Below are 15,190 nucleotides of genomic sequence, written 5' to 3'. Positions count from 1 at the left end.
GTATCTGTAATGATGGGAAAGAAAAATTTAAATGGAATTTGGCAATGTATTAGATTAAATGCTATGATTACTCAAGCATGTGGAGAGAATGATGATTTCTTACAGTTACCAGACTTTAATGAAGGTGGAAAAGTCTTTGGAAAGAATATGACATTTGAACGTATCACAAAGATGACTCCAGAAGAGCGAATGAATTTAATTAATGAAAAGATTGATAGTATTGAAGTAGAAAAACAACATAAGGTTATTGAACCAAAAAAACAACGAAGTGAAGTTAAGAAAAGAAATATAGAAAGTATGAAAGAAAGAGTTAAAAGAGCATTAGATGAAAAAGCCATTAAAGAAGGAAAAAAACCAAAATTTAATACTAAAGATACTGATGAACATAAAACAAAAGAGATACAAGAAAATATTGAGAAACATGAAAATAGTATTGAAGAAAATATTAAGCCTAATGACAATCAATTAGTTAATGAAAGAAGAAAACAAATTATTAACTTCTTTAATTATTATCCTACTAATATCACATTTATTGTTAGAGCAATGAGCATTACTGGAACAAGAAAAGTAATTGCAGGAGTGCCTATTCTTGTTACTATTAATGGATATCGTTATCCTAGAAACGAAAATGGTGAAATTGTCCCACAATGGAAGAGTAAATTAGATGATATTCTTAATAGAGAAAAAGAAGAATTACCAGATGATGCTGAAGAACTTCTCAAAAGTACTAAAGAAGATTTTGATAAAGAAGAAGATGAAATTGATCCAGAAATTCCAGATGTGGAAATTGTTCATGAACCACCAAAAGATGTTTATGTTCATAACCCATATTGTCCTAATACCAGATTAGAGCGTTGGTGGTTTATTATTACTGATGTAAGAAATCAATTTGTTCTTAATGCTACACACGGATATATTCCTATTTCTGAATTGCCATTTATCACAAAAATTTATCTTCCTTCTCCTAAAGAAGAAGGGTCATATGTTGTATTATTACATATTATTTGTGACTCATATCTTCATTGCGAATGGGCATATCCAATTAAATTTACTGTAATTCCTCGTCCTGTTAGAAAGAACAATAACCCACAACAAACAAATCAAAATGAAGAAGAAGAAATGAGTGAAGAAATGAGTGACGAAGAAGAAAGTGATGATTAATTAATTACAATATATCATTTTCCAATTATTTTTCGATTATTTTTTTGTCTCAACTCATCAATATCATGACGTATGTCGTTAATAGTTTTAGTGAAAACAATTGATTTAGTTCATAAACTAAGGAAGTTGTTTTCAATTGATATTGTTATGTTGTTGAATATAATGAAAATTCAGAAGATTTATATAAATTGTTATTATTGTGTGTTGGGTTTTTAGTAATAATCATCAATTATATTTTGTTTGATAAGAAAATAATGAAGAAAGAACAAAAATTCTGACTCTTTTTAAAAAAAAAATAGAATTACCAAAATTGTAAAATTCAAAATAACGATGGCAACACCTACATTTGATGAAAGAAGTTTAATGCTTAATGGAAAGTTATATGATAGTACAGTCCCAGAGTTAGCTCATGACAGAGAGTCTTGTTGTGAAAAAATTATTGATTTTAATTGTGAAAGAAATGCACAAAAGAGATTAGAAATGTTGAAGGATATTGTTGGAAGTCTTGGAGAAAATAGTTGTATACTTCCACCATTTCGTTGTGATTATGGTAAATACATTTCTGTTGGACATGATACATTTGTTAATTATAATTTAACAGTACTAGATGCTAATTACGTTAAAATTGGTAATCATGTCTTGATTGGTCCTAATGTCCAACTCATTGCAGCTACTCATCCAACTGATCCACTTATTAGAAATTCTCTTGTTGAATATGGATTACCTATTGTAATTAAAGATGGTGCTTGGATTGGTGCAGGTGCAACTATTCTTCCAGGAATTACAATTGGAGAAAATTCAGTTGTAGGTGCTGCTTCTGTAGTTACTCATGATGTTCCAGATAATACAGTTGTTGCTGGCAATCCTGCAAGAATTATCAGAAAAGTTTCAGAACATCCAGGATGGACAAGAGAACAACGAGATGTTCCACTGAACTAATTAAGAATAACAAATTTAATGTTCAACTAACATTTTTCTTTTTTATTTGATAAGTAAAATATAAATTAATAATTTATAATGAACAACATTTACTTGTTTTAGGAAATAATAATTAACTTCATCTAAAAAGTATAGCACTTTAATGAAGCAACGCATTCATGAATAACCACTTAAGATTTTAATATCTGTTGGTTAATAAACAAACCTAAATTATGACTAACAAAAAGAGTAGAAGCAACGTTTTGTTTCTATAAGTAAATGAAGAAGAGAATTTAAAAACCAATAATAAAAATGAAATAACAAATAGCATTTTTCCTAAAAAACAAAAAAGGTTATAAAAGAATCAATAATATATCTTCTTTCAAACTATTAAGCAATTAGTTTTGTGTTAATATAACTTGTTTCTATTGTACTTGAATAGGGGGATTAATCCTGCTTTTTCATCTTTTTTACAATTATAAAGAAAAATAATCCACAACATTTTAATTAATAAATAAGAAAGTTATTTAAAGAAATTATTAAATTATAATTTAATTGCTTTATTTTTAATATTTATAAAAAGATTCAATAAGTAATTCTATTCTATAATAAATTTCTAAAGAATAGACCAATTTCAAATATTTTGTTATAAACTCATCTATGTCTTGCTTTGTTAGTTATTTCTTTTTCAATTTTGATTGGAATTAATTCTTCTACAGTTACTTTTCCTCTTCTATTTAAAATACTTAAAGAATTTTATTCTATTCTACTTGTATATGAATTATTATTTATTTCTAAATTCATATACAGTTCTTTGTTGTACTTGTACACTTCTTTTTCATTTTTGAATTTGAACTTGTCTTATTGTGATGAGTTGAAAAGCAATAATTACTTTTTTCCTTCCTTTATTGCTTATTGAAATTAATATACCATTTTCAGTTTCTTCTTATTTATTTCTCTATTACTAATTCAAAAACATATTTTATATATTTCATTGACAAATGTTTTATCATCATTTAATAAATGATGTGATAAGACACTTTTCATCAAACGTATTGTCTTCTAATTCTGTTTCATGTATTTTTGTTCATTCTATTTTTTATTACAAAGAAGTGTTATAATTAGTACTAATAATGTTAATACAATAACACACTTAACTTATTGTTTTTGTGATTCTTCTTCTTTATTGATATGATACATTTCTTTGCAACGATTGGGTTTAAGATATAATTTTCATATTCTATTAAATAAAACTATTCCATTACTACATAAGTTCCAACGTTAATTGATTGGTAAGTTAGATAACCTGATTTATGAAGACAACATTCACATGTTTTTTTTAAATATTATTCATCAGTACAATCAGTACAATCTTATTAACTGAAACTTTTTTGTACATTCAACAACAATATGTGTTGATTTTTGATGACTAGTTTTTTTATAAAACATTGGTTTTGATATGGAATATTCTGTCTCTCATCCAAAACAACCTCTGCAATTGATATAATACATTTCATTCCATTAAGCAGACTTTCTTATTTTTAGTTAATTATTTATGTCTTTAAGGATAGAAACATGTATATTCTTTTCATCTTGAATGTTTATAATAATCATAACAATTCTCACAATTTATTGATTATTATAAACATCTATCCATTAAATACTTTTATTATTTCAAGGCATGAAAATGTTTCTTGAAAATACTATATTAACTTGCTGATTATTTGATAGAATATTTATAAAATGAAATATATTTATACTATTCTATAATATTTTTAATAATTTGATAGTTTTGAAGAGTATATAAAAAACTATACAATAAACAATTTGTGTTTCTTCAATTTCAATTGTATTAAAGAGTTTTTATGACTTAATTTAAACCTTTTTAATTTTTATATGCAAAATGAATAAAACTATTTGGATAAGAGTTATTATTTATTCTCTATTATAGGAGAATAAAAATATTATTATTTGACAAAGAGTATCTATGATAAGTTAGATTCAAAGTATTTTTAAAATAATAATACTGAAAATAGATTTTTTGTTTTTTTGGAAATAAGATTTTAAGTTCAAGTAATATTCAGATCAATAATAATGAGTCAACCATCTATGCCAAATTCTTTACCAAATGGATTGTCTGAAGGTGTTAGAATTGGAAGAAGATCATTTAAAAATCAAAATGTCTTTGGTTCTAATACAGCAGCACAACCTCCATTGAAGCCATCAGGACTTATGCAATCCACTGAAGTTCCTCCTTTAACTGGACCTCTTTCTAAAACACCAAACATTGAAGTTCCATTATCACCAACTGTAAGTCCAGCAGTTAAAATAGGGTCAGCTTCTTATAATGCATCTTATAAGAAATCAATTCCACACCTTCCACAAGCATCATTTGGAAGTAATGCATCGAGTGAACGAATTACAACACCAGAAGGAAGTTATAATGGATCACATGATGGGTCATCACATTATTCAAGTCATACAAAAACACCAGGAATTTATCCAACTATTGAAATGAAAAAAGTTGAAGAAATATTAGGTAATTTGCAAAGTGATAAATTTTATGTTGATCCATCAGAAGACACAAATATTAAAAGCATTAAATACCCTGACCAATATCTCGATGGACAACATGCAGATTGGAAAGAAAAAATTTATCAAGACCTTCCAGTACTTCAAAGGGTTAGAGAAATTGTTTATCCTCTTCAACGTACAACAGCATTGGTTAAAGAATTAAATCCAGGAGTTCAAAAAGTTAAAGATAAAATAAATAAAGAACAAATGATTCGAATTATTTTACAACATTTACATGTAAAAGGATATAATGAAAGTAGAAAAATACTTGAAATAGAAAGTGGTATAAAAACACCTAAACATAATTTAAATAAAAGTGTATTATTATATTCACTTTATAATTCAATTCATAATAGTGATATGGTATATGATTATATTGTTGAAGATAAACACACTTCTACAGAATCTGCTAATGAACATTTTAAATCTATTGGATTAAATTCATTAGTTCAAGAATCAGATGATTCTATGAAGTTATATGAAGATCCTGAAGTATTACGTCTTAAAGGAACAGAATTTCCTGATGTTACTCTTGAAGATGCATCAGAAAAGAATATGAATTTAAATACTATTGTCTTTAAATTAACTGCTTTTGGTTCTCGTGCAGGTATTTTTGTTAAAGCTATTTGTATGTTTTTAACTACTATTACTACACCAGATAAGTTCTTCCTTAAATTGATGGAACGATTAGATATTCCTGAAGATTTTGAACCTGAAAATAAAGCACCAAAAGATCAATATAAAGCTGCTATTAGTTCAAAAGTTGCTGGTGTTATTAAAACATGGATTGATTCATTTGCTGTTAGTTATGATGTTACTGTAAAGAAAGGATTAATTCGATTGATGGAAGAACATCTTAAAGTTGTTGAAGGAGCTGTTGCAGCTGTGATAAAAGGTAAAATTGGAACATTGAAAAATTCAATTGAAATGGATCATAAGACAAAAGGATTTAATCCATTAATTAAACAAAGTTGTATAATTTCACCATTAAGATTAGATGAAAGTACTGATACTAAAGAACAATTACCACAACCAGACAAAATGAAGAATTTATTTGATAAATTAATTCCAAAAGTTAAATTTATTGATATAGATGATGATGTAATTGTATCACAATTTACATATATGGAAGCATCAATCTTTTATAAATTAGAACCAAGTGAATTCTTTGGACAGGCATGGGCTAAAGCTAAATTAAGACATAAAGCACCAAATATTATAGCATCAACACAAATGTTCAATTTCATTTCTAGTTTCTTTGTTAATATGATATTAAATACAGAAAGTCTTGAAGAAAGAATTACATTAGTAAAAAAGATTCTATCATTAGGTATTAAAGCACATGCAATTAAAAATTATGATTTATTATATTCATTAACAGGATCATTAGGAGATGCTGCTATTTTCAGAATGAAAAGAACATGGGAAGTTGTGAATCAAGACCCAAATAAAGCAGAGTTTGATCGATTAAGTGGGTTATTCCAAAGAAATTTTGGAGGATTTAGAAATGAAGTTAAAGACATTTTTACAACACCATGTCTTCCATTTATTGGAACATATCTTACAGATTACACTTTTTTGGATGATGGAAATCTTGATATGGCTGGTGATAAAATTAATGTGGATAAGAAATTAAGATTATTTGAGTGTATTAATAATGTAATACGTTTTAAAGATACAAAATATGATATTGTTGCTATTCCACAGATTATTTGTTTCATTAAAAATTATTATTTTGATGATGGAATTCTCACAGATGAGAAATTAAAATATGAGAAATCTTTAAAGACAGAACCAAGAGTAAAGAATTAATTTTAATTCACTGCTTTTTATTCTTTTTCATTACTTTATTTCTTTTGAAATTATTCTTTATTTTAAAATAATTGATTTTGCTAATGAAATAATTTGTGCTTTTATTTCTTCAGGAAGTGGCAATTTCGTTGCTAACCATTTCTCCGCTTTCTTCACAAGTAATTTCCATTCAATTTTATTTTCTATAAATTTCTCGTGCAGCAATTGAACCACAAAGAATGTTTGAACAATGGTTTGGTCAAATTGAATGTTTTTAAATTTACCTATTTCTTTAATGAATGTATCAACTCCTACAAATTCTCCTGTTGCTTTTTGACATTTGACAATCTTTTCAAATAATGATTCCTTTGCACTTTCTTGTTGTTGTAAATTTTCCTCTTGACCCATAACTATTGAAGAATTACCAGGAGGTGGTGGTGGACATGCACAACCAACAGCACCACAACCAACAGCACCACAACCAATAGCACCAGCACCAACACCAATAGCACCAACACCAATAACAGCTGCAATAGATCCTGTTACTGCCGCTGCTATTTTATATAGTGGAGTTAAAGAGTTGTAAAAGACATTGGAGGTATGGCTTATTTCTGATAATTTAATATTCTTGATAAAGTCAACTTCTTTTTTGGTTGTTTTGTCAACAGCAATAAATGCTGTTTCTTTACAAAGAACATGATATTTCATTGATAATTTTTTTGCTTCTTCTTTTTTGTTTTCACTTTCTAATTTTCTGATTTGATTAAGTGCCATTAATTGATGAACAATAATTCCTTTTGTTATGTTAATGCTTTTTGTATTCTTGTATGTGACTTCTTTTTCTCCACATCTTCCTTTTATTTCACTTTCGATATTTTGTCCTTCTTTAATTTCTTCGTTGCATTGAATATAACATGTTGTCATTCCATAGAAATTACTAATTTCTTTTGGTGTTATCTCTCCTTTAATATTCCATTCAACTGTACATTCATTAATAGATGGAATGAGAATACGCTCAGTGATTTTTGAAACTTCTTTCTTCAATACATTTGGATTTTTAGAAATGGCTGAAATTCCATTACCAATTCGACCTATATTTCTAATTAATTCTACATCACAACTGCTTCCTAATCCAACTCCATGTAATGAATTCTTTTTTGAAAGAGTTCTAATGTATTCAATTGTACTTGTCTTATTATCGACATATCCATCAGTTAATAAAATTATATGACACTTCTCCGTATTATTATCAATCAATGCTTTCAATGGTGCATGCATATTTGTTCCTCCATAATTTGCTTCAAAATGTGAAACAGTTTCTGATGCAAATTTTAATGTATCTTCATTATATTCTGTCATTTCTTTAAACATAAAGTCATATGTACTTCCAAATGAAATAATCTGAAATTTGGAGTTTAGTGGTAATTGTCTTAAGAATAATTGTAACATATTTCTTAATGCTTTGATTCCTTCTCCATACATACTTCCACTTCTATCACAAATGAAGACAATATTAATATTTCCTTCTTTTTCTTTATTGATGAATGTGGATGAAATGACAACTTCATCTGTATCTTCGTCTTTCATTCCAAGTATTAAATCCCCATTTAATGGAATATTAACTTCCTCTTCTCCACTTAATACACCTTTAAAACTGAATGTGGAACTTCCTGTAACTTTGATTGAATATGGGATTTGTTGTTTTTCATCTGACTCAATCAAGTTAGGAATCTTCATTACTAACTCGTCATCTTGAATCTCCATATGTGTAAGATATTCAATACTAAATGTTACTTCACTATGTTTATTGATTAGTCCAAGTGTAATACTGAATGTTGTATCATCAACTTGTTCCATTACAGCTGAACTATATCCATTTGTTGTTGCATCACTTTGTTCAATTTTAGCTTGTTCTTTTTCTTTTAGTTCTGACTCAAAATCTCCATTAGCTGTTTTGAATGAATATCCAGTAACAGCTGATTCATCATCCAATGTCATAGTGATACTAACATTACAATCATCATTAGAATCATTCAGTATTGAGTGAATGGATTTAACTTTAGCATTGTTACCAACAGTCTCTACTTCAAAATTAACTTCAGTCAGTCGAACTTGTTTTTCTTGAGAAATAACTCTTCCAAAAAATAACATTGATTTGATGGATATAAGTTCTGGAATTTGTCATTTTATATCAGTTTCAATGATGTTTTTAATAATGAAAAAATCGTTTTGAGGTTTAACAAAAGGAAATTAAATAAGATAATACTTCAATTAAACAAAATAACAATAAATCAAAATCAAAAACTCATATAATTTATATTATTTTTGAAACCACAAACTTTTTTAACAATTCAATTTTTGTATTAGATAAATTGAAGAATAGTAAAGGTTAGTAGCATTTCTTTGTTGGTGGTATTTTATTTGAAAACAAAAATAAACTTCAACCAATGGTATTGAAATTATTTGAATTTAATTGATCAAACATAGAAAGATTTTTATATACTCACTGTACATAAATTGATTTTTTTATCTTTTAACTTATAATGTTTATATATTTTGTTTCTTTTACTTTACAAGTAAAAGTAAATGAAGTGTTTCTCATATTCATTGAAATTCAGCATTGAATGAAATAATGTCGTAAATCCATTTAGTATCACTTATTGAGAATTTCATTATTTTTAATTGTTTTAATGATAATCCAATATTCAACTATGTAAATCTATCGTTTAATTAAACAAAATGATATTTTAAAAATATTTATCATTCATTAATATGATTTTTAAATTATCTAACCTACAACTTATTCTTAATTTGAAACAGATAATCATTAAAAACAAATTGAAAGAAAAAAGAATTAATGTTTAAGTCATATTTATTTGAGATAAATGTTTTTTTCTCAAAATAACAAATATGAAGGTATTAATAATTGAAAATATAAGTTGATGTAATGAGTATTAATAAATACTTTAAAAAGTAAATGCTTTTTTGAACGAATAAACTGACAATATAATTAAAAAATATGAAATACATACATAAATATTCTATTAAAACTAAATCTTTAAATTAGAATAATTCAATATTATTTAAAATTAAATAGAAATAATAAACTTCTTTTATTTAAAAAACATCATTTTATAAAATTAAAAACTATAAAACATATTGAACTGAACTATTCTCTTATTTATCTTCTTCATAACTCTCATCCTCTTCTTCTCCAAAGAAAACTTCACTCCAAGGCATATCTCCACATTCTTTTTCTTTATCTTTAATGATTTGATTAAGTGTTTTCTTACTAATATTTCTTGGAATTCTTTTACAGTCTCTTAAATCAAATTTCTTTGCTAAAAACGTTTTATCTTCTTTTACTTCTAATCCACATGAAATTAAGTCAGCAATACATTCTTCTTCGTCATCATACATTAATGCATCAACAACATATGATACTGGAATTGGTAATTGCATTACCCCAGCCCAACTAGAAAGAACTCTATGTCTCATATCAATAAGTCTCATTCTAAACAATGCATGAAATACAATTGATTCTAATGAAACAGGAAATACACTGTCAATAATTTTTTTTAATTTTCCATATTCCATCTTTTCAAGAGCATCAGCAACTCTAAAAGATTCAATAAGCATTTCTGAATTTTCTTCATTTATAATTTCACTTCGTTGAAGAGGACTTAATAATAATACACGTTCCATTTCATCATATTGTTCTCTTTCTAATATTTCATTAACTTCTTCTTCATTCATAATAGAATCTACATGTTCATATAAATGTTTTAATGTTAAAATCCATTGTTTTAATTGTTCTTTTGCAAAGTCATAATTATCACAATTTATTTGAAATGAATAAAATGAATAAAACATAATTGCAGCATGTGAGATATCAAAAATTAATGATGAAACATATTGTTGATGAATAATATCTGTATGAATAGCTCTTATTCTATCTGAAACATAAATAAATTTTTCATCAATAGAAATATTATCATATTGTTTATTATCCATAATATTTAATAAAAACATCATTGAATCAACTAATGCTTCTTCTGTTCTATAATCACATGGTTGTTCAATATTTGCTCCTGTACTTCTTTTATATGGTTTAACAATTTTTGTTGGATCAGGAATACCTCTTTCATCAATTTCAAATGGTGCAAAATTTTTTGCATACAAATACTCTAATAAATCTTTTGCTCCACACATTTCGTCAGTTGGTTTATTTGGATCTGCTGATGCTTTTGCTTGGTTAACTTCAGTAATTACATCTAAAACATCAGTTCTTTGAGGAACCCAATCTTTTTTATCAATTTCTTCAATGATTTTCTTTTCTTTCTCTCGTTTTTTAAGCTTCATAAACTTCTTATTTAAATTTGTTGAATATCACTCCTTTTTTTACCCTATATTTTAACCCTTTTTTTTTTATTTTTTTAAATTTTTTTATTTTTTTTATTTTTATTTTTATTAGATAACGTATTTGTTCTTTTTTAATATATCCTCTTGATATTAATTTTTTTTCTTTACACATTCTTTTAGAATTATAACTTAAGTTCTTCTAACATTGTTATTATTATATTATTAATAACCATTATATTAAGTTTAAAAAAGGTTATTTCTTTTAATTAATTTATTCTTTTTTTTTTAGAATCAAAGTTATTTTATCTTTATATAACATAATTTGAATAACCTTGTAATTTATTTTATTTCATGATATTAATTAATTTGATCATTAATGTGGTAATACCATTTAAACAGAATTATTTTTTTAACACATTTAAGGTATTATTATATTTAATAATTGATAATTAGTGTTATTAGAATCTACTTTATTATTAGAATAGGTCCAAAATTAAACTATAATTATATTTATTAGTTATTAATAAATATTTTTTTTAATACCACTACAATTATCTGTTTTTATTTAATTATCTGGTTTAATTAATAAATGGATTTTTATTCATTGAATATTAAAAAAAATAATATTTTTATGTTTTGAAAATTTACTTGATACCTTTTATTCTTTTTATATTTAGTGAGTTTCTTTTTTAGATAAGATGAACTTCATAGATTTAAAAAAAATCAACTTCTTTTGCTTTAAGAAATGGAATTTTACTCTATAATTATTTCAATGACTTGTTATCTTTATATAAGAAATTGTTTCATATATTCTTATTATTGAACATTCAAATTCAAAAATTTTAGATTCTTTATCATCAAGAAGATATTTATATTGTTATATTACACGTAATACGATTATTCTGTAAATATTTTATATAAATAACAAATCATGTTGGTATTGTTCTTTACTACCATAAAATTAACATCTCTTTTAACAATTTCAATGAAAGTAAAACTACAATAGAATATATTTGAATGACAATTTATATTTATAGAGAATCAAAACAACTAAAATTAAAAATAATTTAAAAACTTTTTGTTAATAAATATTTTAAGAAGAACAAATATAATGTTATATATATCAAAAATAATCCAAACTTTCTATAGAAGAAGTTTTTTATTTGAGGAAAGTTATTTTAAATTTTCGATTTTTTATTGTAGCAAAATATAATTAAAAAAGAATAAAAAAATAAACCTAAAAGAACTATAATAATTTATAACACAGACGGTAGAATGTGTATACCCGACTTCATCTCATCTCATTAGTCATAAATAGAACACTTTTAGACGACAAATAAAAAAAGTGTACATAAAATAAATTCGACAAAATAAATAACTGACTTGACTAATGTTGACGCCTAAGAGGGTATTCTTAAACTACAAAAAACTAAGAAAAGATATTGTATTATTTATTCAATGAATTCACTTCTTTCATTGATAGTTACTCTTTGTCTTATTTTCACTCAAGTAAATGCACTTGATTTTCATGATTTTGATCTTTTTGAAGATTCACAAAATTTCGAGCAAGACATTGATTCATTCATTGAATTGTTTGATGATGATGAATCAATGGACCTTCTTCTTAATGACTTTTCATTAAGTTCAATTGGAAGTGCCATAGGAAGAGCTGTTGACAAAGGAACTAAATGGTTAGCAAAGAATGGAGAAGCTATTTCAAATACTCTCGGTAAGGTTGCAGATGTTGCAGGAACTGTTGGTAAAGTAGCTGGTACAGTTTCTAGTGTTGCAGGAAAAGTTGCATCATTTGTACCAATTCCACAAGTAAAAGCAGCAGCTGGAGCTATTGCAGCAGGTGCTAAAGCTGTACAAGGAGTATCAAAAGTAGTAGAAAAAGGTGCAAGAATAGGACAAAAAGTAGTGAATGTAGCAACGACCGCATCTAAGGCGTATCAAGACATAAAGAATGGAAAGTCTAGTAGTTCAAGCAGTTCGAGTAGTTCTACTAGTTCAAGTAGTTCGAGTTCTAAAGGAAGTAAATCTTCAAAAGGTGGAAATCCAATTTCAAATCTCGTTAATAAAGCTAAAGGTATTAATAATAAAGTTCAAGGTATTGCTAAAAAAGCTGGTAAAGTTGGTAAAACAATTTCTAAAGTTGCAAACACTGTTAGTAAATATTCTGGTAAAGCAGGTAAATTTGGAAAGGCTATTAGTTCAGCTGCCAATAAAGTAAATAAAATTGGTAAGGCTATTAGTAAAACTTCCAATACTGTTAGTAAAGCAAGTAAAAAAGTTGGTAAATTCTTGGGTGGTGGAAAGAAATCAAAAGGAGCTTCTAAAAAAGCTTCAAAACCTAAAAAAGTATCTAAGCCTAAAAAAGTATCTAAGCCTAAAAAAGTTTCAAAACCAAAGAAGGTATCTAAACCAGCAAAACCTGCTAAAAGTAGGTCCAAAAAATCTAAAAAGTAACAAAATAAAATATCTAGTCATTTCTGACAATTCTTTCATTTTTGAAGTTATAATTCAATTTTGTTTGTTCATTTTTTTCTATTATTTCTTTATGTTAATTAAGAAATGGATATTTCATGTCTGAAACACAATACAAACATTAATACAAAATCAAATAATGAATTATCATTTATTATTTGTTTATGATGGTTATGATGATGTATTTGAATAAGAAATATATTAATTAATAATATAAAGAATGAAATAAGATAATATGAAAGAATAATATCAAAAGAAGAATAATATATTCAAAAAAAAAATAAGAAGAAAATGTAAATAATAAATAAAACAATGAAATTACTCATTTTAATAATGTATGTTATGATTAATATTCTATTAATCAATGATCAAATGTTACGTTTATTATCTATTTGTTATTATTTTATTGATTTGACACTTTGTAATTATATGAGTATTTAATAGAAAGAAAAACACAAATAGATAAATAAGATAGAAGAGAGTTCAATACCAAGAACGGATGATGAACAATAGAGTTGATGGTAATACCAAATTATTTATTGTAGACAAGTGCTTTGTGTGCATTTACATGCATTAACCATGTTTGTTGTTGTCAAAGTTGGAGAGTTTTGAAAGATGAACTAATCTCGTATTTATTTTATTTGTCAATATTATACTCCTCATTATATTCTATTCATCAATCAATATTTAAATAAATTACTTCTTTTTGTTTAATTAATTTGGGGGTATATAAATAAGATGAATAAGAAAAACAAGAAGTAAAAAATAGAATAAATAAATGATAATCAAAATATAAACAAGATAAATAATGAAATATAATGAATATAAGAAAAATAATAAAATTATATTTATTCACAACTTCTTTTAAATTATATTCATATTCATTATATTATTATCTAATTATTATTGTGACTTTATTTTATATTCATTCATTTCTTTTATTACTTAATATTCATGATTATTGATAAAGATAATAAAAAATGAATAAGGATACAAAGATGATATTAATTACACAATAACAAATAACCAAACAATATTATTTAATTAAATAATAAAAGAATACTAAACTAAATAAATAGTGAGAAAGTAATAATAATTAATAAACAAAGAAGAAACAAATAAAATAGAAATAGAAAGAAGTATTAACGAAATGATGAATAAGAATTAAACAGAAATATGATAATATAGAAAATAAGAATTAATACAAATACAAACACATATAAAATTCTAAAAGAATAATAATGATTATAAAATTGTATTTTAAACTCAAAAAAAGAAAACAAATAAATTTAATGTAATGTTATAAATCCAAAACATTTATAATGGAATGTAAAAACTAATACAAAAATAGATATGAAGATAGTTGGTAGTATTTTAGAAATGTTACTATTAAAATAACTAATAGAATCAGAAATAAACATAAATCAAATAAACAAGAATATTTAAGTTGCAATATAAAAATGATATAAACAAATGTAAAGAATAAATAAGAAAATCAAAAATAAAAGAGAATAAATAATAAAGAGAGTATTAACACAATCATTCATTTTATTTTCTCATTTCTATTCATTAATTTTAAATTCACTTTTAGTAATATATGTTTATATTTCATCCATTATTTTGATACAATTGATTGTTACTTAATTAAAAGTATTTCATTGTATTTTTATAATGTTTTAAATCAACACCAAATATAATAAATGATATAGGATGTGATGCATAATAAATTAATTTGCTTATTTCTTAATGTTTTGTTTGTTTTAATTATAAAACATTATAAGTATTAATTATATTTCAATTTAATTATGACACAAACATTTCTACTTATTTTATTTCAATTTAATTGAATGGATTTCTACTATTTTTCAATTGTTGTAATTGAAATAAAATCATTTTA

At 25.0% G+C, this 15,190-nt stretch overlaps 6 protein-coding genes across 6 annotated transcripts; 4 read left to right on the top strand and 2 right to left on the bottom strand.

Annotated features, from left to right (window-relative positions):
* Positions 1 to 12: 12 nt before the first annotated feature.
* EHI_143120 (uncharacterized protein) lies at positions 13 to 1,161 on the top strand (the record flags this gene model as incomplete). The annotated part of the gene is made up of 1 exon (XM_001914164.1): positions 13 to 1,161. One exon carries the CDS (start codon positions 13 to 15, stop codon positions 1,159 to 1,161), a length of 1,149 nt encoding a protein of 382 aa, XP_001914199.1.
* A 324-nt stretch (positions 1,162 to 1,485) lies between these two features.
* On the top strand, positions 1,486 to 2,129 carry EHI_143110 (acetyltransferase, putative). Its single transcript, XM_643802.2, has one exon. It carries the CDS (start codon positions 1,492 to 1,494, stop codon positions 2,098 to 2,100), a length of 609 nt encoding a protein of 202 aa, XP_648894.1. The 5' UTR covers positions 1,486 to 1,491; the 3' UTR covers positions 2,101 to 2,129.
* A 2,044-nt stretch (positions 2,130 to 4,173) lies between these two features.
* On the top strand, positions 4,174 to 6,465 carry EHI_143100 (Ras guanine nucleotide exchange factor, putative; the record flags this gene model as incomplete). Its single annotated transcript, XM_642843.2, has 1 exon — positions 4,174 to 6,465. The coding sequence occupies one exon, from the start codon at positions 4,174 to 4,176 to the stop codon at positions 6,463 to 6,465; it is 2,292 nt and encodes a 763-aa protein (XP_647935.2).
* EHI_143090 (uncharacterized protein) lies at positions 5,605 to 8,595 on the bottom strand (the record flags this gene model as incomplete). Its single annotated transcript, XM_648219.2, has 1 exon — positions 5,605 to 8,595. The coding sequence occupies one exon, from the start codon at positions 8,593 to 8,595 to the stop codon at positions 6,523 to 6,525; it is 2,073 nt and encodes a 690-aa protein (XP_653311.2). The 3' UTR covers positions 5,605 to 6,522.
* Positions 8,596 to 9,621: 1,026 nt separating this feature from the next.
* On the bottom strand, positions 9,622 to 10,806 carry EHI_143080 (uncharacterized protein; the record flags this gene model as incomplete). Its single annotated transcript, XM_643799.1, has 1 exon — positions 9,622 to 10,806. The coding sequence occupies one exon, from the start codon at positions 10,804 to 10,806 to the stop codon at positions 9,622 to 9,624; it is 1,185 nt and encodes a 394-aa protein (XP_648891.1).
* A 1,272-nt stretch (positions 10,807 to 12,078) lies between these two features.
* EHI_143070 (uncharacterized protein) lies at positions 12,079 to 13,346 on the top strand. The gene has a single exon (XM_643800.2). The coding sequence runs from the start codon at positions 12,265 to 12,267 to the stop codon at positions 13,273 to 13,275; it is 1,011 nt and encodes a 336-aa protein (XP_648892.1). The 5' UTR covers positions 12,079 to 12,264; the 3' UTR covers positions 13,276 to 13,346.
* Positions 13,347 to 15,190: the final 1,844 nt, after the last annotated feature.

This window comes from Entamoeba histolytica, genomic scaffold (genome assembly GCF_000208925.1).
Source record: "Entamoeba histolytica HM-1:IMSS scf_1104750518455 genomic scaffold, whole genome shotgun sequence".
Taxonomy (NCBI): domain Eukaryota; phylum Evosea; order Mastigamoebida; family Endamoebidae; genus Entamoeba; species Entamoeba histolytica.
This window is presented reverse-complemented; position numbering and strand designations above follow the sequence as displayed.